The sequence below is a fragment of the Pituophis catenifer genome, unplaced genomic scaffold (assembly GCF_029215685.1).
Source record: "Pituophis catenifer annectens isolate HBS135680 unplaced genomic scaffold, rPitCat1.0.hap2 SCAF_9, whole genome shotgun sequence".
Classification (NCBI taxonomy): Eukaryota; Metazoa; Chordata; class Lepidosauria; order Squamata; family Colubridae; genus Pituophis; species Pituophis catenifer.
In genome coordinates this window covers 483,242-505,441 of record NW_027256889.1, presented here as the reverse complement: position 1 = coordinate 505,441, position 22,200 = coordinate 483,242, and the positions used below count along the sequence as shown (strand labels likewise).

The window sequence follows — 22,200 nt, the reverse complement described above, 5'->3', positions numbered from 1 at the left end:
AGCTCCGGTCAGCTTCTCAGGCCAGACTCTGGGCAAATTCCAGGACAGGCATCAGTGCCAGCTGAGCTGGAGCAACTCTCTGGGCAGAACAAGAGGACCCAGCCGGACTGGCCAAGCTTCAGTGGGATCTGAAACAGCTGCTGATGGGTTGCAGCCCAGAGTCAGCCGAAGGGAAAAGCAGCTCACCCAGAAATGAGGGAACCCCCAAAGCAGCAACCCCCTGTGCCAACCCACAGCTCCCAGGCTGCCTTCACACAAGGTGCATAGTTCAGTTATAGAGTCGTCCCCTGGTGTATTCATCCATCAACTCCCCTACGTTCACTCTGTTTGCTAAGACCCCCCACTCCAAAAGATTAATCCAGGATGATGCTAAGGGAAATATTGGGCAAGTGCAGCCATGGAATCTGATCTGAATTATTTGTGTGAACACAGCCGGGAAGAAGGAGAAGAAATAAAATAATATGCTGGTCTATGGCCATAATATAAATTATGAGGAGGAGGAGTGCCCACTATCCAGAGGGCTGAAAGGATGGCAGGGCAAGAGAGTGAAGGGGCCAAAGGAGTCCCTGGACCAGTCCCACCTGATGCCCTGGCCACAAAGGGCTCCCCTTGCAATGCAGCCTTTCTGGGGTCAGGATCATAATTAGGATTAAAGCTCTTTCTCCCCCCTCCCCCCACAGATATCATCCAGACCCTGAATGCCCTCAACAGCTGCCATTCTCTTTCAGAAAACCACAGACATTCCCTTGAGATTTGTTGTGTGCTCAATTTTGCATTTGAGCATCTTCTGACTTCAAACGTTTCCTGGGTCAGCCGTTGCTTTGCAATCCCCTGAATTCCTCTAGCCAATCTGGGCTTTGTGGGGGGGAGGTATGGGGAGGGGGCTGGAAGCTGCACATCTAGCATGGGCAGTTTGAACAAAGATGGCCTTCGAAACCTCTTGAGATAATTGTGATCTCAAGGCAAAAGACAAGCCCCCTTTGCTGGGACCTCTTCAAAACACAGCCCTCACAGTGGGCATTGGATTGGGTGGCAGCAACCGTGGTCAGGCAGGCCAGCTGAAGCCCAGTTGCCAACTTCTGGGCAAGCCTACACACCGTGCTGAGGCCAGGAGGTATGCCAGGCCCAGGATGCTGCCAGCCTCTGAAACTCTAACACTCTCCTCCTGTCCTGCAGCCACAGGGCTCGACAAACAGAAACACAACCACAACTAAGGCAACAAGGGAGAAAAACCCTATCAAATGCCCGGGGGCATGCTGCCAACTATTGCTTCACCTGTTGAGTTTCTATCTGAAGAAACCATCAGCCAGAGGAATGCATAGCATAAACATTTGAGATCCAGTTACATCACGTGTCAACAGGTTGTTCAAAACTCTGGTTTGGAGCAAGGCTTGAGTGGCATGATGGGGGGTGAGGTCAAGTGCCTGAGCCTCCTCGACCCCTGACCTGGATGGAGCCCTTCTGGATGCTCTTTTCATCCACTGCCCATGCTTGGGACACTTTTGCAGTTGGAGAGCAGCTATTTTAAAGAGAGCCTTGTCTCTTCTCTGTCCCCTTGGCTGTGACCCTCTGAGCACCCCCCCCCCCGGTCACCCTGGTGAGCTTGGCAAAGCCTGCCCTGCGAAGGGGGAGAGCTTTACATAAGCCGTTGCCTGGTTAAGCCTCTTTCTCCACTCACAATGGGAGCTCCGGGGAAGGGCTCCAGTTTCCTGGCCCTCTCTGGGTTTCTCACGGGGCTCATCCCCTCCTGGCCCAGCCCTTTGTCTGCCAGGGCTCCTCTGCACGCTTGCTGGCTTCTTTGGGCCGGGGAGGGAGGCGGCTTGGCTTGGTTTCCGAGGAACCAAGACAGAAATGAGCATCGTGTTTACAGGAGAGATTGTGCGAGTGAGTGTTGTGTAACCCCTTTCACAAGTGGAATTTCACAGGGCAAGAGCACATCCAGAGGCCAAGGCAGGCAGCAGAACCCGATGTTTAACATTGCATTGGGGTGGATATACGGGAGGGGAGGGAACTTCAAGGAAGTTTACTTGCTTCCTGGCACAAGTGAATTGCTAGCAGGGAAAAGGGGAGATTTGCTGCTTCCTGGGGGCCCTCAGCAGCTGGGCTCCTTCAGCAAGCGTGGAGGAGATGTCTGAAACCGTTCCTTCTGGGACCACATGTTGTCCACTGCCACCAGAGCTGGAACATGAAGGCAGCCCGGGAGCCAGTCTCTGGGGCCATGGCAGCCGCGTGCCCCTGCCAGTGGAGAGATGTGCAGGGGCATTCCAGCCGGGCAAGGCCACGTTCTACGGTGGATGCGCCACCCTCTACTGGAGCAAAACAAGCAGACCTCTGGAGCAGAAAGGGGTGGGCAGGAAGTTTTCCCAGCCCCTGCAGTCCAGAGAAGGTGCCGCTGCTTTGGGGAAAGGATAACCCTCTTGCTTGCCATCCCAGAACAGACCTTCCCCAAGAGCTCAAAAGGGCGGGCAGCCTCTCTCTCTGAGGCCGGGTCCAGCAACGCAAACACTCTCACACTCACAGCGTGGTGGGAAATGGACCCTTGGCTGAGCCCCCTACCTGAGCCCAGGGAAGGCCGTAATCTCAACCTTTCCTTGAAACTCAGACAACTGGCCCCAAACTCCAGCCCTCTTCATGCCAACCCGTGTTGGTTCTCCCTGGGCCAGATTGTGCCTGCTGCCTTCTTAGCCCTCAGCAAAAGATAACATCAAAGTTTGGTCCTCTGAGTCTTTCAGTGGAAAAATGATAAGGGACGTGTTGCAAGAAAGGAAAAAACCCACAGAACTGAGACGGTTGTCCTTCTTCATGGAAATTGCCAAAAACACCCCGCCCTTTCCTGCTCAAAGGTGCCTGTGCAGAGTTCACAGGATTGTTTGATGAGCCAAGCTGTCTCCTCAATGGAAGCTCCACGTTGGAAACCTTCCCAGAGCAGCCCTCAAGCCCAGAGGCATCTTGGCTAGCCCTGACCCTCACCCGGCTCCCCACTTTGTTTCCCAAGGGATTGTGCCACACGTGGACAGAAGCCACAGAGGGCAGGGGAGGACTATTGCCTTGCAGCAGGTTATATAATATCAGTCAAGAGGTAATTCAATCATCTTTACATAACTGCCACCCTCCGTCAGTGTCGGGGCAGCTCCTCCAGAGGGGCCCTCGCAGGACGGCGGTTATGTAACTGAGGATGGAAGGGAAGAGAGTCCGTGGTTGAGTTCAAGGGCAGGATGCTGACTCTTGGCACCCTACTTGTTCATTCTCCTTCACTTAAGAAGGAACGAGCTCGAAGTTGATGGCAAATGAAGCAATCCGCCGGCTGAGCTCTGGGGTCACGACAGGGCAGCCTTTGCCAATCGTGGCCTTGGTGCCAAGCCTGATGTGCAGCGGGCACAGGCCCAAACAAAGCATAAAGGTCCTGGCTCCTTTGGCATCCTGCCCGTTGGGCTTCTCTGTGGGGAGAGCGGGGGAGGGAAGCTGGTCCCAAGGACCACTTAAGGGAGAGTCGGGGCCAAAGCAGCCCCTCCCTGCTCTTTGAAGTCTGGCAAGCCACTGGAATTTGCTAGAGGGCCACCCCCACCCCCCAATACACTGCTCTAGCCAAGAAGAAAGCTTGTTTTCATCTCCTCCCGACTTTGACTCTTTTCTGGGCAGGTCCATAGAGAAAACTTTGGCGCAAGCGCGGCCTCCCTCCTGGCCCTTCTGGGAAGCAAAACTCAAGATGGACGTACCTTTCCTTCCAGCACTTCACAATTCCTTCTTTGTTTTTTAACTCAAAGCAAACACATATTTTGTAATGCACTCAGTCAAGATTCTGGTAGCCACTGTGGAAATTGTCTGCGACTCACCTGGTGCCCAGAGGCATCACCTCTGGGAGTCCAGACCCCCATAAGACACTTCCAAACCACCCTTGAAGTGTCCTTTGGCCATCCGGATCTGCTGACAAAAAATCCCAGCATCCCCTCTTGTTCTACTCTCTTGTACTTTGTTGAAGGGGGAGGGTTCTCCTGGGTGGTTTCTCGACTGAGTGGCCAAAACTCACCAGTCTCTGAAAGGCAGACGCGCCCCTTCCATTGGGGTCAGAAAAGTCTCTGGCACATCTAACTCTGGTTGTGGAGATTCTGCCTTCCTGTCCCAGTTAGGATGGGAAGATGGTATAGCTCCCTTTGCATTAGGCCAGAAGGCCTCCACAAGCCCTTCCTGCCCAGGGAGATGCCCCCTCCCTCCCTCCCTCCCTGCCAGGCACCCAACAAACGTGGCTTTGAAACCCAATCTTCTTTTCCTGCTCAGCTCCTGGGTTTCAGTGCCGGGAGAGGCAGATAAATAGTAGCAGGTCCTGGGGGGCCCAGGTGCATTTCCCGCCTGGTCATCATGGAGCTTGGGGGCACAGTGGGCATCTTCCTCGGCATTTGCTTCTCTTGCTTGCTGCTCATCTCTGCGTGGAAGCGGATGCACAAAGAAGGGAAGCTGCCCCCAGGACCTACCCCGCTGCCCTTCCTTGGCAATATCCTGCAGGTGAAAACCAGCGAGCCCTTCAAGTCCTTCTTGGCGGTGAGTTGTCCCCTCTTTGGTGCAAGGAGGTGCAGGGGAGAAAGGGTGACTGGAGGTGTTCAATTTCATGGGGTGGCTGAGCAGAAGCTCCAGGTTACCCAGAAGGAGCAATTTTAAGCTCTGGGAATGAACACCCCTCACACACCCCCACACGGTTCCTCAAGAATCTCCAGGGGTCCATGAAAAATGGAGGAAGAGCTTTTCTCAAGCCTGGTTTGGCAGCACCATAGCCAACCAGAGCTCCAGGGCTTGATGGCAGTGCCACCCTATTTTTGACTCTACAATAAGCAGGCCCCAGGGATGGGCAGCTCCCAACCGTGGACGTGCCACTGAAGGCTCCTCAAGGCTGTTGGAATCCTTCATAGAGAGTAGATCAATCTAAATCCATTTTAGAGTCATCGAAGATCTGGGTTTCACCAGACAATCCCCAAAAGAAAAACTATCCTGCCTCTGGCCTAAATTTGCTGCCACGACCCCAAGTGGAAGCCTTTCATGAACTTCTGTCCTTGGTCTTTCCTGCAGTTGAAAGAGAAATATGGTCCCGTGTTCACAGTCTATCTGGGCCCCCGGCGGGTGGTGGTTCTGTGTGGACACGACACAGTGAAGGAAGCTCTGGTGGACCAGGGTGAGGAATTCAGTGGCAGAGGGGAAATAGCCACCATTGACCGGAACTTCAATGGTTTTGGTGAGTATACCAGATCCAGGGCATCTCCCCAAGAGAACCCAGGTTTTCCAGCAGAAGGAGAAGCCGGTGGGAGGTTGAGGGAACATTGTGGGGGAACTCTCATTTTCTGCGTGGTTCATTGCTTCAGAGAGGGAATTGTTTTTATGGGACTGAAGAGGGTGCCTTCAAAGGAAGCATGACCCCTTGCTTTCCAGGTGTCGCTTTAGCCAATGGGGAACGCTGGAAGCAGCTCCGTCGCTTCTCCCTCACCACCTTGAGGAACTTTGGGATGGGCAAGAGGTCCATTGAAGAGCGGATCCAGGAAGAGGCCCAGTACTTGATGGAGGAAATCAGGAAAACCAAAGGTCAGTGATGACCAGACCCAGCAACACCTGAATGGAGTTTGGGCTTTCCATGCCTCTGGTTCAGGGAAAGCTTCATCCTCAGGTAGCCCTTTGCTTCCTGTCTCTAGGCCAGCCCTTCGACCCCACCTTCTTCCTGAGCCGCACGGTCTCCAATGTCATCAGCTCCGTTGTCTTTGGCAGCCGCTTTGACTACGAGGATAAGACCTTCCTCTCCCTGCTGCAAATGATCAATGAAAGTTTTATAGAGATGAGCACCCCTTTGGCACAGGTAGTGGGCAATTCTGAAGCAGGCCTTCTGCCAGGTGTGCGGGTGTGGGCCAGAAGGGTCCTCCCACTGGGCTCTCCCTTGCAGAACCGGGAGCAACCCAGTCTTCCTGGGTTGACTCTGGTTAATTCCAGGGTACCGATTTTGCCCAACAAACACACCAGGTTTCTTTTCTTTGCCTTCCAGCTCTATGACATGTATTCCTGCATCATGCAGTACCTGCCGGGAAGACACAACCGCATTTACTACCTGGTTGAGGACCTGAAGGACTTCATTGCCAGGAAGATCAAAACCAACCAGGCAACACTGGATCCCAGCAACCCTCGCGACTTCATCGATTGCTTCCTCATCCAGATGGAGAAGGTACCGCCAGGAGTTTCTCAAGCCCAGAAATCTGAGAGACTAGAAGATGGGCTGGAGTGGGAGATGGGTGGAAATTCCCACTGGAGTCCGTCCCACGAGACTATGAAGGAGTAGGAAGCCATCTCAGGAGCCATTTCTTCTCCCTGCAACACAGAGGGTGGACCCATCTGGTGACAGCAGGAGGTCCCCCACCTTAGATTAGTGTTCCCCAGCCTGCTTCCCTCTGCTCCCCCAGTAGTTTTGGGGAGCCATCATTGCATTTCAGTTCCAGAATACTCAGCTACTAAATAAGCGAGTGGCTTGTAAACCTGGACTTTCTGAATCCACGTTGCTTCTTACACGGTTCCTCTACTCACTGTGCACGCCCTGCTGAGATAAGCCGTTTGTTCTCTCGAAGGAAAAAGGAAACCCTTCCACTGAATTCAACCTGAAGAATTTGGTCCTGACCACCCTCAACCTGTTCTTCGCTGGGACAGAAACCGTGAGCTCCACCCTGAGATACGGACTCCTTTTCTTGATGAAATACCCAGAAGTGGAAGGTAGGCTGGCCAAACTCTGAGCTGTTTGCATGGACTTGTCCGAGGGAAGGTAGCTTCCTCCCCACAGATTCTGGGAAGCCCCCCCAGGGGGTGGGAATCTCAGCTGTCTGAATGGAGCATGAGCATTCACCCCAAGAGCTTACACAAGACCTGTTCAAAGTGGAGAAGGCAGCCAGCAGGAATATTTCTGTGGCTATAACAGGAATGTGGGTGGCTGAGCAGAGTAATTTTTATCGGGGTGGCCCCAATGAAATAAAGTGGGGGGGAATGTGTCCCTTGGGTGAATCTATTCCCACCTGACGCTTCTGCCTTGGCTGTGAGAATGGGGGCCGTGGGGCTTGGAAAAGGGGGGAGGGGGAGTGAGCTGCTCTGGACCTCTTCAGTTTCAGAGGCCTACCCAGGTCTGCCCGGCCTCCTAGCTAAGGGGCCCGAGGCAGTGGCCCCCACTGGGATGAGAGGCCTGGCCCACTTGTGGCTTCTCCAAAAGCATTTCCTTGATGTTTCGGCAGAGAAGGTCCACAAGGAGATTGACCAGGTCATCGGCCCCAATCGCCTTCCTGCCACGGAAGACCGACTGAAGATGCCCTATACGGATGCCGTAGTCCACGAGATCCAGAGGGTGACGGACATTGTCCCCATGGGAGTGCCCCATACGGTGATCCGGGACACTCAGTTCCGGGGGTACCTTCTGCCGAAGGTGAGGCTCCCCGAGAGGAAGGAGACATGTGCAGCGATGAGCTCGGCCATCACTGGTGAATGGAGCTTCATTCTGAGTTTGTGTTTTTCAGGGCACGGACGTCTTCCCCTTGCTTGGCTCAGCTTTACGGGACCCCAAATATTTCAGCGACCCCGAGAACTTCAACCCTGGACACTTCCTAGACGAAAACGGCCGTTTTAAGAAGAATGAGGCTTTTGTACCGTTTTCCTCTGGTAAGCGTTTGGGTTTGCTCTTTTTCTCTTCAGCTGTCCTTGCTCTGGGGCACCTGACAGGGCAGCGCGAGGGGCAGCACAGGTGAGGCCAAAAGGCAGAGCTGCCTCGGGACCCAGGCAGGACCTTCCCAAAGAGCTGCTTTGGCCATTTGAGCTGCAGTTTTACAGCCAGAAAGAAGAAATAGCTTCCGCCTCCGATGCCCATCAAGCTCCCTTGGAACACCCCCCCCCTCTTCGGGAGGCAGTATCAGTCTTAGGAGGGCAGTATGGGTGGCCTGGCCCCTGGAAGCCTGAGGCCTGCTCCAGGCTGACCCTCTGACCCCTGGCCTGGCCCTCCCATTGGCTCTCTCGGCCAGCAAGATGGGGGTGATGGTGAGAGTGGTGGCCTTGGCCTGAGGCCCCCCCCCCATGATAAGCCCACTCATGGCCTTCAGCCAAATCCCTCCATCAGGTTATGGCCCTCCCCCTCCCTACCTGAGGCCTTGAAAAGATGGTGACCCCCAAGGCCAAGAGAAGGGGGAAAGTCTTCCTCGGTGGACAAGGCTTCCTTGTGGGCAGACTCTCCGGCCGACGTCTCTCCTCTCCTCCAGGGAAACGTGTCTGCCTGGGGGAAGCCATGGCTCGGATGGAGCTCTTCCTCTACTTCACCACCATGATGCAGAACTTCTCGCTGAAGTCGCCTCTGCACCCCAAGGACATCGACGTCTCCCCCAAAATGAGTGGCTTTGGGAACATCCCCCCCGTCTACCAGCTGAGCATGCTGCCCCGCTGACCCCGGGCATCTGCCTGCTTCTCTCCAGCTCCCTTCCTGATGCTGCCCTGTCTGAGCCCCACAGCCACCCCACCCGGGAAACGTTTCCGTCCAGACAGCTCTTGCCCTGGGCGCCTCCCTGCCTCTGGCTGGGCCAGTTGAAGCAGATCACATGCTCTTGGATCTGCTAGGTCAAATGGGCCCCTTCCTCAGAGCAGCCCCTGTTCTTGTCCAGATCCCAATCAGGGGGAACAGGGAGGGCATCTGCGGAGGAGCCCATAGCATCCCAGTTGTACTCAGCCCTGAGGAAACTGTTCCCCCCACCCACATCAACTGGCACCCTGTTCCATCCCAGCCCCGCTTGGCCCTCCAGCTGGGAGCTCTGGCCTCTGCTCTTCTCTCTGCCCCACTGGTGCCCATACAGGGTTGCTGCACCCACACCCCACCTAAGACCTTCTCCCAGCCTCCAGCCATGACTGGGTGGGACAGAGATTTGGAGCGGAGTGTGCTCAGTTCAGTCGCAGAACCATCTGGAGGTATTAAAACAAAATGCCTTAAAGGTGACATATTCCTTCTGTCTCTGTTTGGCTCTTTAGCTGGACGCTTCCTCTCGTGTTTCAGCCTCCCACAGCCCCTTCATGGCCCAAAGAAAGGTCAAGGACAGCCCACCACAGCCAACTGCTGCGGGACAATTCAACGCTGTATTAATCATTGCATTGCATTACTTTTATTATTGGTGACCACATTTTTGTCAACATTATTGTAACACTTACACTTCTGGATTGACTTTATTTTATGATTATTGAACATGGTTCCATCAAAATCAATATAACTTTTGTATTTGTTAAATTGTCCCACGGCGAGTTGGTTGGGATAAATTGGTCATGGTGTGTTGCCCCCTTCCCCCCCAAGAGAGGGCCTGAAAGCTCCCAGCCCCAGAAAGTATACAGGAGCTGCCTTTATACGCAATGGTGATTCCAGAGATTCTTCTGTCAGTCTTCCTCTCATACGTGTTAACTCATCTTAGAAATCTGCCTGACCTTTAAAACTACAAGTAAAAGCCTGTTTAGAGAAAGCACCCACAAAAAAATCTGTATTTTAATAACAAGATATTTAGACTTGGAGAAGTGAGTGAAACTGTGGAAACAGAGGCTGCTGCAGTCAACCTTCCTAAGCAGAATTTATTTCAGAAATCCTTTTTTAGTTTCCTATGAATATTCCTTTTATTATGAACATTGTGAAGACATAGAAGTTTTAGGAAGAAAGAGAACAAAATGCTGGATTTAGTAAGAAAATACTTATTATGAATGATCCTGTACAGAGTTTGGACAAAGTTCAAACACAGAATAAAACATGTTTTACTATCGAGAGATTATGCATTAAATTTACGGGATTAGGACATCTATATCGTGTACACACAGAGGGCTTCAATAGGTGGCCTCTGCTTGGGTCAGCTTCAGCCCAGGAGAGTGATTCCCAGAGGGAAACTCTAAGGGGTCCTCTTGGACCCCTCAAAACACGGAGAAGCCACAGGGGACTGAAGTGCAGAGGTCCCTCCTTAGGGCTGACTTAGCTGGACAAGCCCTCCTTCCTTTGCGCAGGAAGCCCCTCTTCCCTTGTCCCAGGCAGGGCAGTGGGGGGGGGGCGTCCTGACATTTCCATAGCCCTATCAGCAGTAGCGCTGTGGGGTGTGAGAGGCAACCCTTGCTCCAGCGGGTGCAAAGAGCCGCCTGCTCAGGCCTTTGGCCAGTCCGACGGTCGGGGTGGGGGTGGGGAGGAATTGCACAACCTTGGGATCAGCTCCAGCCAATTCCCACCTGGGAGAACCGTGCAAGAGCAGCCGTGTGCTTGTGGGGGTCTGGAGGGGTTTCCAGAGAAGATGGCATTTTTCCCTTGCCCCATCACTGCACACATCACTTCTGGAGGGGCTGTGGGCATTGCCCGCCCATCATTGAGGCATCTCTTGGTTCCTTTCCATCCCCCCTTCCAAGCATGTGGGAGGGGGACCCCAACTCCCATTGGCCACAGCCTTTCCCTTCAGAGGCCTAGCGATGGGCCCCCCAAGACTGCTGGGCTGCCAGTTCTGGGTCTTGCAGTTGATCCAAAGCTTCATCCATGAACGGTCCTTGCCCTGCATGCTGGCAGTCCCTGAATCACAGCCTTTGGTGCCTCCCGTCCTCAAAACCCTCACCAGAGTTGCCTCCTTGCCCATTAATGCAGGAAAGGGGAGGGAGAGACTCCAGAGATGGCATGCACCCATCCTTGCATTCAGGGCAACCAGAGGGCAGCTCCGCAATGTCCCCCGCCAGCCTGCAATCTTGGGAGCTTCGGGGGCCTTTGCTGCAAGTCCTCCCCCAGCCTTCCTCAGCCTTCTGTGGCTAGAGGAGCAGGCTACCACCTGCTCCTCTTCTGCTTCTTCGGGGGATTGATCAGTTCACATCTCCCTGGCTGGGCTGTGCAGAAGGGGGGCATGGAGGCCCAGCTGGACCGGACAGTCTCTGGGAGCAGAGACGCCAAATCTCAGAAAGGGGAGAAATACGCCCTAGGCAGGCTTCGCTCTTCTGCCTGGCTTAGAAGAGACCTGGGCTGTTGCTCAACCTGGATGATGAGGTGGGTGTTGCATTTCTTTCCGGATCCTATATTAGGTCCCTAGAGAGCCACTCTCCCCTAGGCAGCCCCTGGGAAGTGCTGTAGCTGCCCATCCCCATGGATCTCCTGGGAGCAGGGACCCTCCTCCTGGTCATCGCCCTGGCTGGCCTGGTTCTCTCCTCTTGGCAGCAAATGCACCGAAGGGGCAAGATGCCCCCTGGACCCACGCCCCTCCCCCTGATTGGGAACCTGCTCTGGATAGACCAAAACAACCTGCCCAATTCACTCATCAAGGTAAGGCCTCCTCCTGCCCCCTATGCCCCAACCCCCTGCCCTTCTGCCTGCCCCTTCCTACCTTTCCCCTGACCAGCTCAAGTGGCCCTTGCTGGCTTTGGACTCCCTGGCATCAAAGACCAGCCAGCTGGCAGAGCCCAGCACCCCAAAGCTTGAAGGGGATTCTCCCGGTCCCCCTCTTCAGAGGGCCTAGGATAGAGGGAGAGGAAGAGGATTGCTTGGTGGTTGATCAGGTGCCATGAAGCACTTGTTGACTCTTAGTTGCCGAGCAGACAGAGATTCCCCAGTAGAACAACCCAGCTTGAGAAAGAGAGAGAGCAATTGTAGTCCAGGAAGAGAAGATCCCGATATTTTAAATCTTCATTTTAATAAAAATAAATCTTTCATAATTGCCACACCTTGCTTGATGGATTCCTGATTCCTTTCCTGATGGATTCCTTTTCAGGAACCAGGCTGGTAGGAATTTGGGAGCAGCTGGGGGCAGAATTTGGGGAAACAGGTGGGTGTAAAATAGCAGAAAGAGTCAGGAGCGATAACCTCATACTAGAGTGGGTCAAATAGACCCCCTCCCCAGTATCTGAGGGTTCCAGGGGTTGAACCGTGTTGTCAAATAAAGTTAATCCACAGCAGTTGCCCCACCCCATGGATTTCCCCAGTGAGACCCTCTCTGTCCAGCAGCTTCTTCCCAGGCCTGGTCAGCCGGGGAAAGATGCTCCTGAGGACCAATTCTGTTCCATTGGCCAATTCTCTCCCCTTCTCTTTCCCGGTTTCTCTGGCAGCTGAGCAAAAAGTACAGGCTGGTCTACATGCTCCAGCTGGGCCCCCGGCGCATCATGGTGCTGTGTGGCTATGAGGCCATTAAGGAGGCCCTGGTGGACCAGGCGAATGAGTTCTGGGACTGGGGACTGCATGGCACTTTTGACTGGATATTCCAGGGCCACGGTATGGTCCAGGCTCTGGGCCATAACCCTAACCCTAACCCTCCCTCTTTCTGATCTCTCCCCAGAGAAGATCCACGAGGAGATTGACCGCGTCGTTGGTGTCAATCAGACTCCCAGAATGGAGGACAGGCTGCAGATGCCCTACACGGAAGCCATGATTCATGAGATACAGAGATTTGGGGACATTGTCCCCCTGGGACTGCCACGCCGGGTCACCCGAGATGTGCAGTTACGGGGCTACACAATTCCCAAGGTATTAAGGGGGAGATATTTCTGCTCCCATCCTTCAGCTACCGCTCCAAGGTAGTCCTCCAGGGTGCCTGTCTTCCACCTCAATTGGATCATGCCTCCCATCATCCCCAGCCAGAGTAATTGATGCTTCCTTTATTTCCTGCCCTCAGGGGACCGAAATTTTCCCCATGTTGGGAACAGCGATGAGAGACCCCAAACATTTTGCAAGACCTGAGGAGTTTGACCCCCAACACTTCCTGGATCAGAAGGGGCAGTTCCAGAAGAATGAGGCTTTCATACCCTTCTCCACTGGTGAGCCCCCCCCAATTTCTCAAGCCAGAAAGTCGCCTCTGAGAACCCTCTCATAGAACCCCCTTAGAGTCAACCCTGTTTCCTCCCTGATAAGCAGAGGACTGATAAGCAGAGGGCTGGTCCAGAAACACATCTTGGCCACAGTTGTGAGTTTCCTCCACAAAGCACAAATTCAAAAGAGATGCAGAAGCCGCAGAAGGGACCCCCAACTCCTCTGTTGCATCTGCAAGTTATGTGCGCTCTCAGGCCCCATTGGGGAGGCAGCCAGGGGGTCCTCCTGCCCACCAGCCTCTCTGCTCTGGTCTTTTGCAGGAAAGCGCTACTGCTTCGGGGAACATCTGGCCCGTGCTGAGCTCTTCCTCTTCCTCACCAGCATCCTGCAGCATTTCCGCTTCAAGTCAGCTGTGCCCCCTGAAGACATCGACCTCTCCCCAATGTTGGTGGGGTTTGCAACTATCCCACAGTTCTATGAGTTCTCTGTCATCCTCCGCTGAGGGGGGGGCCCTCTGGAGCCTTGGCAACGTTCCTTTCTACATCTCCCACCACCACCACTTTCCTCTGGCTGCAGGAGATGCCCTCTAAGGACATGGATCTCTTGCTGAGGGCACCACAGCTGCCTCTCCATCTCCAGAGAGCCTGGCACCTTCGGGCACCCCGTCCCCTGCATTGCATTCCAGCTCCTGCTCCTCTACCCCAACCTCTGTGCCCTTTCCTCCAGCAGCTCCAGCCAGGCCAGCTTTGGGTGGGGGGCATGGAATTCAGCTGGTGTTCAGGTCTCCCCCTTCTCAGACAGTCTAGTTCAGTCCCGCCTCTCTCCTTTGAAGTTGCCAACTCAGGCGGGTTTCTGGCTTGTAAAATCTCCTCTGTATGGTGACCTGTTTTGTACATGAATAAACCTTCTTTGCCAACCTAAAATGGAAGCAGAGGCCAAGTTCAAGGGTTCTGTGCCAGTAGGCAGAGCTGGAGCTTGAGGCTGATGCCAGGCGATGCCAAGAGCTGGCCTGTCCTTCCCTTGTCCGTCCTGAGCAGAATTTGAGATTCTTCGGCCCAGATGTGGGAAAGAATCCTTGAAGATTCCATTGAAGAATCCATTCCAGGCTTCCTGGGAAAAGAGCAGCTGGGATTCCGGAATTCCTTTGCAATCCTTGAAGCTCAGACGCCATAATCAGAGTTCCTCTTGGCTTCCGGTTTGCTTTAATCGGCACAAGAAGCTCCCAAGAATTTGACCTCCAGAAGGTCTTTTGACCTGTTTCTCTGCAGGAGGTAATTCAACGCAACTGCACAGCCTCCTTCCCACCATTAAACAGCCCCCAACCCCCGCTTTCCCTGTGGTCTCGTCTACTGAGTTTCCTGCTGAACCTGAAAAATGGGTGCAATTTGGGGTTGGATGGCACATTCACGAAGAGGGAAATTGAGGCAAGGGACCCGGGAACAAGCCTTCCTGAGCAAGTGATGTGTCTTCTTGCGTTGACTGTCACCGCTTTTCTCCGAATTGGATGCTGCTGCATGGAAAGGAGCTCAGGCCAACGGGGAGCAGAAGGGGCCCCACTCCCAGGAACCCCCCAGCAGCTGGAGAGCCCCTAAGAGAGCTGTGCCTGCCCTGGGGAGGACGGTAGCTGCCTTTCCCCTGGAAAAAGGGGGTCCCACTTGGCGGGAGTCAGTGGGTATTTGCAGAAGTGCCCGTGTTCTGCCCATTGGCCCACCCTCCCTAGACCCAGATGTGGGTCTCCCTCTGCCTCCCTCCCCAAAAATGTCTGCTGGCACGAAAGGCACCTCCTGGCCTCTCCCCCAACATCGGTCCTGTTCCATCCCCATCCAGCTTTTCCCTCTAAGCTCTGCTTCCCCCTCTGCAGCTATTACTTCACGCTCTGCCCCCAAAGAGCAAAAGTACAGGCCCTTTCCTTAAAGGGGGGCATTGGTCAAAGGTCAGCAGCTGCCCCTGGTGACACCCTTGTGCTTGCTGGACGGGTTTTATCCCCTGGAGCACCCATCCTCCTCCCACCTGGTCCGAGGGAGCAGGAAGGCAAAGAAGGAGGAAGGCCATCGGTGGAAAGAGAAATGGCTGTCCTGCCCATCCTCTCTGCCTTCTCCACCTGCCCTGCCCACCTGGGGAAACCACTTTTATGTCCCCTCCCGGTGTGGGGCATCCTAGCATGTCTCAGTAGCCATCAGCAACAGCACTGTTGAGCCTTTGGACAGTCCAGCAATCGGAGACAGGAACTCCAGCCAATTCCTGCCTGGGAGAATCGCCAGGAGAAACCATGTGCCCCAGGAGATGTTGAGGGGTTTCCAGATAATATGGCATTTTCCCCTTGCCTCATCATCTGCACATATTGCTTGTGGAGGGCAGAGGGGCAGAGAGAAGTACAGGGGTATTGCCTGCCTATAGCTGGTGCATCTTGTTAGGATATGATTTGAGCCTAACAAGTTGTCCAGGCAATATATGTGTTCTGTGACTTTAATATGAATATGTATTGTGTGACTTTAAAGTTCTACTGCTGATTCATTGTAATGCTGAGTCATGCTGTAATTAGTTGTGAACGTATTTAAGGAAGGTACTGTAACGTATTCAGTTGATGATAAGCTACCATTGTGTGAGGAGTGCTATCCATTGTGCTATCATCGTTGGATGGATCGTTGGATACCATCATGGTTTGTGAACCAGAGTGAGTTTGTTATTCTAACCAACTACTGTTTGTATGGTAAGAAGATTTTATATCACTGGACTGATTTAACTGGCAAAGACTTGGATTGATTTAAAGACTATGAGATTGTTTTTTCACTATAAAGTAAACTTTAGATAAACCAGTTTGCACATCTCCTATTCATTGCTCTCAGCAACGTTTCTCTCTGCTCTACACTCTGCTGGTTGGTAACACAACACAACAGTATCCTTAACACATCTCCTGGCTCTTTACATCCCCACTTCCAAGCATGTGGTTCCGCCAATTGGCTGCAGCTCTTACTGATGCCCACCCCTTCAGAGGCCTAGCGATGCTCCCCCTTGGACCGATGGGCGGCAGGTTCTCTTTATTTGCATCAATGCTGAGACCAGAAGATACAAAGATAAGAAGAGGCAGACCTGCCTTGTAGGCTGGAAGGAAACACAGAGACATTGTGCACAGAGGCCCAGCTGGACCGGACAGGCCTGGGACCAGAGACACCGAATCTCAGAAAGGGGAGAAATGCCCCTAGGCAGGCTTCGCTCTCCTGCCTGGCTTGGAAGACACCTGGGCGGTTGCACAACCTGGATGATGAGGTGGGCGTTGCACTTCTTTCTGGGTCCTATATTAGGTGCCTGGAAAGTCAGGCTGACACTCTCCCCACGGCAGCCCCTGGGAAGTGCTGTAGCTGCCCGTCCCCATGGATCTCCTGGGAGCAGGGACCCTCCTCCTGGCCATTGCCCTGGCTGGCCTCCTGGTCCTCTCCTCTTGGCAGCAAATGCACCGAAGGGGCAAGATGCCCCCTGGACCCACGCCCCTTCCCTTAATTGGGAACCTGCTCTGGATAGACCAAAACAACCTGCCCAATTCACTCATCAAGGTAAGGCCTCCCCCTGCCCTTCTGCCTGCTCCTTCCTGCCTTCCCCCTGACCAGTTCAAGTGGCCCTTGCTGGCTTTGGACTCCCTGGCATCAAAGGCCATCTGGCTGGCAGAGCCCAGCACCCAAAAGGGCCTTGGATGGAGGAAGAGGAATCGGATTGCTTGGATGGTTGATAAAGTGCCATCAAGTCCTGGTTGACTTTTGTCACCCGGCAGGCAGATATTCCCCAGGGAGAGCAACACAGTTCCTGCCATTCTCTTCCCTGCAAGGGCTCCTGCTTCTTTTGGACAGCCAGAGGTGTGCTTTGACCTTTTGTGTCCTCTCCATGCACACGCAGGTCACCTTCCATGTCTCGCTCCAAGTCCTTAACCTGATTTTTAAATACTTATACAGAGAGAGAGAGTTGTTGCACCCCAGATACAACAGACCCATATATATGTTAAATCTTAATTTTAATAAAAATAAATATTTAATAATGACACACCATGCTTGTGTTACATTTCCTGCTGCAATCCCTTTCAGCAACCAGGCAGGAATGAAATTGGGAGCACCTGGGGGGCAGAATTTCGGGGGACAGGGGAGGGTTGAAAGTGCTGCTGAACCAGAGGGCACCTTAGGAGTTAGCCAGGAATGATAACATCAACCTAGAGAGGGGCAAAACAGCCCCTCTCCCCAGCATCTGAGGGTCTCAGGGGCTGAACCCCTGCTGTTCAATAAAGTTAATCCACATCAGGAGACCCACCCCATAGATTTCCCCAGTGAGACCCTCTCTGTCCAGCAGCTTCTGCCCAGGGTCACATCTGGTCAGCCGGGGGAAGATGCTTGTGAGGACCAATTCAGTTCCACTGGCCAATTCTCTCCCCTTCTCTTTCCTGGTTTCTCTGGCAGCTGAGCGAAAAGTACGGGCCAGTGTACACGCTCCAGCTGGGGCCCCGGCGCATCGTGGTGCTGTGTGGCTACGAGGCCATTAAAGAGGCCCTGGTGGACCAGGCAAACGAGTTCCAGGACCGGGGGCAGCAAGGCACTTTTGACTGGATCTCCCGGGGTTATGGTATGGTTCAGAATTGCTGTTGGTTGACCTCAAGGGAGCTGCAGGGGAAGCTGTATTTGAGGTCCCCTGCACTGAGGCGTGTTGCTCAAGGATGGTTGTCTTCACCATGACCCAACTTTCCAGACCCCTGGAGAGCCCCCTTTCCCTGTTCTCTGTTCTAAGGAAGGGCTCAGAAAGACTACCTTCCACTAGAGTGCTGGGCAATCCTGCCCCTGCTGGGAGGTCTTCTTTGGGTCCCAGCACCCCTTCCCCCTTTCTCTTTTGATCCACAGGAGTTGCCTCCAGCAACGGGCAAAAATGCATCCATCTGCGACGGTTCACCATCACGACTCTTCGGAATTTTGGGGTGGGAAAGAGATCCATCGAAGAGCCTATCCTGGAGGAAGTACACTTCCTTCTGGAAGCCCTGAGGAGCACAAAAGGCAGGTGGATTTCTGGATACCCCTGAAGTGGGGCAAGGGGGGAATTCATGGGTGGAAGAAGGAAAATGGCTCACACTGGGTCAGTGAAGGCCAATATCAAAAAGGAGAACCTGGCTTAAACCATCCAAGCCGAGCTCTTTGCAAAGCACCAAGACCACCAAGGGGAGGTTTCCCTTTCCTGCCACCCAGACCCCCACAATCTTCTCTGCATGGCCCCCAATGGCCCCAGAGGTGAGGCTGGCCCAGTTGAAGGAGGGATCTTGATCCCTCCCAGGAGACCTGCAACCAGAGCCTGCTTTAGCCTGGGGTGCTTTGTTTCTTTCTTTAAGGGGTCTAGGAGTGTACCCCTTGGTTGCTTTGGGTCTAGAAGGCTTCTCTCCCCCCAGGAGCCCCCTTTGACCCCACCTACTTCCTGAGCCGCTCCGTGTCCAACGTCATCTGCTCCATCATCTTTGGCAACTGCTTTGACTACGAAGACCAAGAGTTCCTCGCTCTGCTGACTGGAATACTGGAAATTTTTCGCTTTGCCTCCTCAGCCCAGGGACAGGTACCCCCCTTCTGCTGCTGCTGCTTGGGGAAGTCATTTCTGGGGGTTCTGAATCTCGCGGCACTGGAGTGGGTGTTTGTGTGAAGGGCAGGTTGCAAGGTCAATGGCTGGCTATTGAAGGAGGACCTTCTGTGGACTTGAAGGAACAACTCTCTTGGGGGAAGAAAGTTTCCACTCCCAGGCCTAGCCCTCCCCATCCTACCTCAGCTCCACTTGCCAGGGTCTTCTTCTATAAGAAAAACCCTCCTTTCCTCCCTTCTTCAACCTGCCATCCAACCTGCAGCTCTTGGACATCTTCTTTGGAATCGTGCAACACCTCCCTGGCTCACAGCAAAAGTCTTTCAAGATGTTTTCAGAGCTGAAGGAATTTGTGGCCAAGAAGGCAAAAGCCCACCAAGAGACCCTGGACCCCAACTCCCCACGAGATTTCATTGACTGCTTCCTGGTGAAAATGTTGCAGGTAAAAGGGGGACACTTTGCTGATGGGATGATTAACACACAGACCAACTTGAATGGGACCAGATACAAACTTTGGGAGATTGATCCAGAGTTTAAGTAAACAAAAGTCCAGTGTTGGCAGCAAAGTCAGCCTAATCAAGGTTCAAGATGTCCAAACTTCTAGAGAAACTCGGATATCAGCAAATTAGGAAATCTGTGAAATAGCTGGAGCTCCATGTCTCTCCCTAATTTAACAGAGGCCATTCAGAAGTAGATGGAACAACTTAGTTATTCAATTCTGACTCTTACTCCCAAGCAGACCTTCAGTCAAGATGGTGGCTGTGCTGGTGGAGGGGTGAGGGGAGTTGTAATCCTGATGGCCAATAGGCTGAACTAGAGAGATAAACAAATCAATTTTTAAAAATTCCCTTTTCTCTCACCAAGGAAGAAAACAAACCTGACTCTTTCTTCTCCATGGAGGAATTGGTCGCAACCACGCTTAACATCTTCATTGGTGGTACGGAAACGGTCAGCACCACTTTGCGTTATGGATTCCTGATCCTGCTGAAGTACCCGGAGGTGGAAGGTGATTTCCATGGCAACAGAGAAATAAAACCCATCATCCAGAGAGCAGGGCGGTGGTTGGAACAGGAGCAGTTGAGAGCTACTTGTGAAATTCAGACCCGTCACCTGATCTCCTGCATGCTAGGTGGCCTTCCTGCCTCCTCAGGAAGCCGCTGGGGTCCCCAGGTCAGAACTGGAAGGGCAGAAGTAGATCTCCTCTGGCTCTTCCTCTCCCTCTTTCTGATCTCTCCCCAGAGAAGATCCACGAGGAGATTGACCGCATCGTTGGTGTCAGTCGGACTCCCAGCATGGAGGACAGGCTGCAGATGCCCTACACGGAAGCCGTGATTCATGAGATACAGAGATTTGGGGACCTGATACCCATGGGGGTAGCACGACGTGTCACCCAAAATGTCCAGTTACGAGAGTACACAATCCCCAAGGTATTTTTGGGCAGGAGAATATCTCTGCTCCCATCCTTCAGCTACTGCTCCAAGGTAGTCCTCAAGGGTAGCTTTTTTCACACATGAGTTGAATCATAGACCCCATCGTTCCCAGCCAGAGTAATTGATGCTTCCTTTATTTCCTGCCCTCAGGGGACTGAAATTTTCCCCATGTTGGGAACAGCGATGAGAGACCCCAAACATTTTGCAAGACCTGAGGAGTTTGACCCCCAACACTTCCTGGATCAGAAGGGGCAGTTCCAGAAGAATGAGGCTTTCATACCCTTCTCCACTGGTGAGCCCCCCCCCCAATTTCTCAAGCCAGAAAGTCGCCTCTGAGAACCCTCTCATAGAACCCCCTTAGAGTCAACCCTGTTTCCTCCCTGATAAGCAGAGGACTGATAAGCAGAGGGCTGGTCCAGAAACGCATCTTGGCCACAGTTGTGAGTTTCCTCCACAAAGCACAAATTCAAAAGAGATGCAGAAGCCGCAGAAGGGACCCCCAACTCCTCTGTTGCATCTGCAAGTTATGTGCGCTCTCAGGCCCCATTGGGGAGGCAGCCAGGGGGTCCTCCTGCCCACCAGCCTCTCTGCTCTGGTCTTTTGCAGGAAAGCGCTACTGCTTCGGGGAACATCTGGCCCGTGCTGAGCTCTTCCTCTTCCTCACCAGCATCCTGCAGCATTTCCGCTTCAAGTCAGCTGTGCCCCCTGAAGACATCGACCTCTCCCCAATGTTGGTGGGGTTTGCAACTATCCCACAGTTCTATGAGTTCTCTGTCATCCTCCGCTGAGGGGGGGGGCCTCTGGAGCCTTGGCAACATTCCTTTCTACATCTCCCCCCACCACCACTTTCCTCTGGCTGCAGGAGATGCCCTCTAAGGACATGGATCTCTTGCTGAGGGCACCACAGCTGCCTCTCCATCTCCAGAGAGCCTGGCACCTTCGGGCACCCCGTCCCCTGCATTGCATTCCAGCTCCTGCTCCTCTACCCCAACCTCTGTGCCCTTTCCTCCAGCAGCTCCAGCCAGGCCAGCTTCGGGTGGGGAGAATGTCAGCTGTGGTGTTCTGCTTCTCCTCCTTCTCAGACAGTCTAGTTCAGTCCCGCCTCTCTCCTTTGAAGTTGCTGACTCGGGTGGGTTTCCATTTTATTAAATCTCCTCTCTATGTTGATCTTGTCGTATATGAATAAACATTTTTTCCCAACCTAAAATGGAAGCAGAGAGGAAGTTCAAGGATCCTGTGCCAGCAAGTGGAGCTGGAGTTTGAGGCTGGTGCCAATCGATGCCAAGAGCTGGTCCATCCTTCCCTCGTCCTTCCTGAGCAGAATTTGGGATTCTTCTGCCCTGATCTGGGAAAGGAGGGCCATGGGTAGAGAAAGAAGCAGCTATTCTGGCATGTTCCTGCCGCCTGGAGAAACCACGTCCTCTTTTGCTCCTCTCTTACGGGAAGCTCTTCCTCCCTTGTTCCAGGCAAGGCGGTGGGGGCATCCTGTCATTTCCGTAGCCCTTTCAGCAGCTGTTCTGGGGAGAATGAGAGACAACCCTTTTTGAAGTGGGCACTAAAGCTACCTGTTCAGGAATGGGAATTGTACAGCCTACAGATCAGCAGAGATGGCAGAGTTAATAATGATAAACCATCAGTTCCAGAGGCCCCTGACACCCATGACCACTCCCTCTCGTCAGGGTTCAGCTGAAGCCCTTGTCCCCGATCCAGACCCTTACAGGCCCCGAGAGAGGGTGACCACAGCATCGCTTGGCTCACTGGGGATGGAGATGGAGAGTTGGTGTATCACCAGCAGGCTGAGCATATCTCGTTCCATGGTGCCGGATGGTTTCACCCAGCAGCTTCATGTCACTGTCAGATATGTTTTTTTCTTTTTTGCTTGCTTTGCTTCCATTAAAAAAAGCCCTTTAAAAATCTAAATTTGATCTTCTTGTAAGAGTTGAGAAACATTGTAGCGAAAAGCCATTGAAAACCAAATGTAAGACTAGCCATCTCTGTCAAAAGGACAGACAGTGCCAGGAGCAATTCAAACAGGAATAGAATTTATTCTGGGAGCATATAAAAAAACCAATATTCAATAGCCCAAAAATGAGGATGGAGAAATTAACACACTTAAGTAAACACTTTAACAAACTGCCAGATCATCAGAATAACACAAACACACATATACATCCCTCTTCCACGGTATGTTCCCCTTTGTGCATACACCCACCCACCTTTTTCCTGTAAATGAAAGCTCCTGGAACAATATTTTCATAGATTACCTTTTTGGGAGACGACCTCTGTGCTACACTCCTGAAAATTAACTGGAGAGTTTCGTCTTCTAGCAGCCTCTCTTCCCGCGTTCATTGCCAGCTTTGATCTTTGAATAATTGGTGACCACGAAGGGACTGAGAGGAGCGTAGAAAG

The 22,200-nt window shown here is 53.1% G+C and overlaps 3 protein-coding genes across 3 annotated transcripts; all 3 read left to right on the top strand.

Annotated features, from left to right (window-relative positions):
• Window positions 1-4,341: 4,341 nt before the first annotated feature.
• On the top strand, window positions 4,342-8,434 carry LOC139321430 (cytochrome P450 2G1-like). The gene is made up of 9 exons (XM_070950137.1): window positions 4,342-4,536; window positions 5,059-5,221; window positions 5,416-5,565; window positions 5,673-5,833; window positions 6,017-6,193; window positions 6,591-6,732; window positions 7,242-7,429; window positions 7,521-7,662; window positions 8,253-8,434. Exons 1-9 carry the CDS (start codon window positions 4,357-4,359, stop codon window positions 8,432-8,434), a joined length of 1,485 nt encoding a protein of 494 aa, XP_070806238.1. The 5' UTR covers window positions 4,342-4,356.
• Window positions 8,435-11,104: 2,670 nt separating this feature from the next.
• LOC139321305 (cytochrome P450 2A5-like) lies at window positions 11,105-13,274 on the top strand. The gene is made up of 5 exons (XM_070949976.1): window positions 11,105-11,296; window positions 12,076-12,238; window positions 12,303-12,490; window positions 12,639-12,780; window positions 13,093-13,274. Exons 1-5 carry the CDS (start codon window positions 11,120-11,122, stop codon window positions 13,272-13,274), a joined length of 852 nt encoding a protein of 283 aa, XP_070806077.1. The 5' UTR covers window positions 11,105-11,119.
• Window positions 13,275-16,143: 2,869 nt separating this feature from the next.
• LOC139321304 (cytochrome P450 2A13-like) lies at window positions 16,144-20,812 on the top strand. The gene is made up of 9 exons (XM_070949975.1): window positions 16,144-16,323; window positions 17,212-17,374; window positions 17,647-17,796; window positions 18,183-18,343; window positions 18,627-18,803; window positions 19,226-19,367; window positions 19,601-19,788; window positions 19,942-20,083; window positions 20,398-20,812. Exons 1-9 carry the CDS (start codon window positions 16,144-16,146, stop codon window positions 20,577-20,579), a joined length of 1,485 nt encoding a protein of 494 aa, XP_070806076.1. The 3' UTR covers window positions 20,580-20,812.
• Window positions 20,813-22,200: the final 1,388 nt, after the last annotated feature.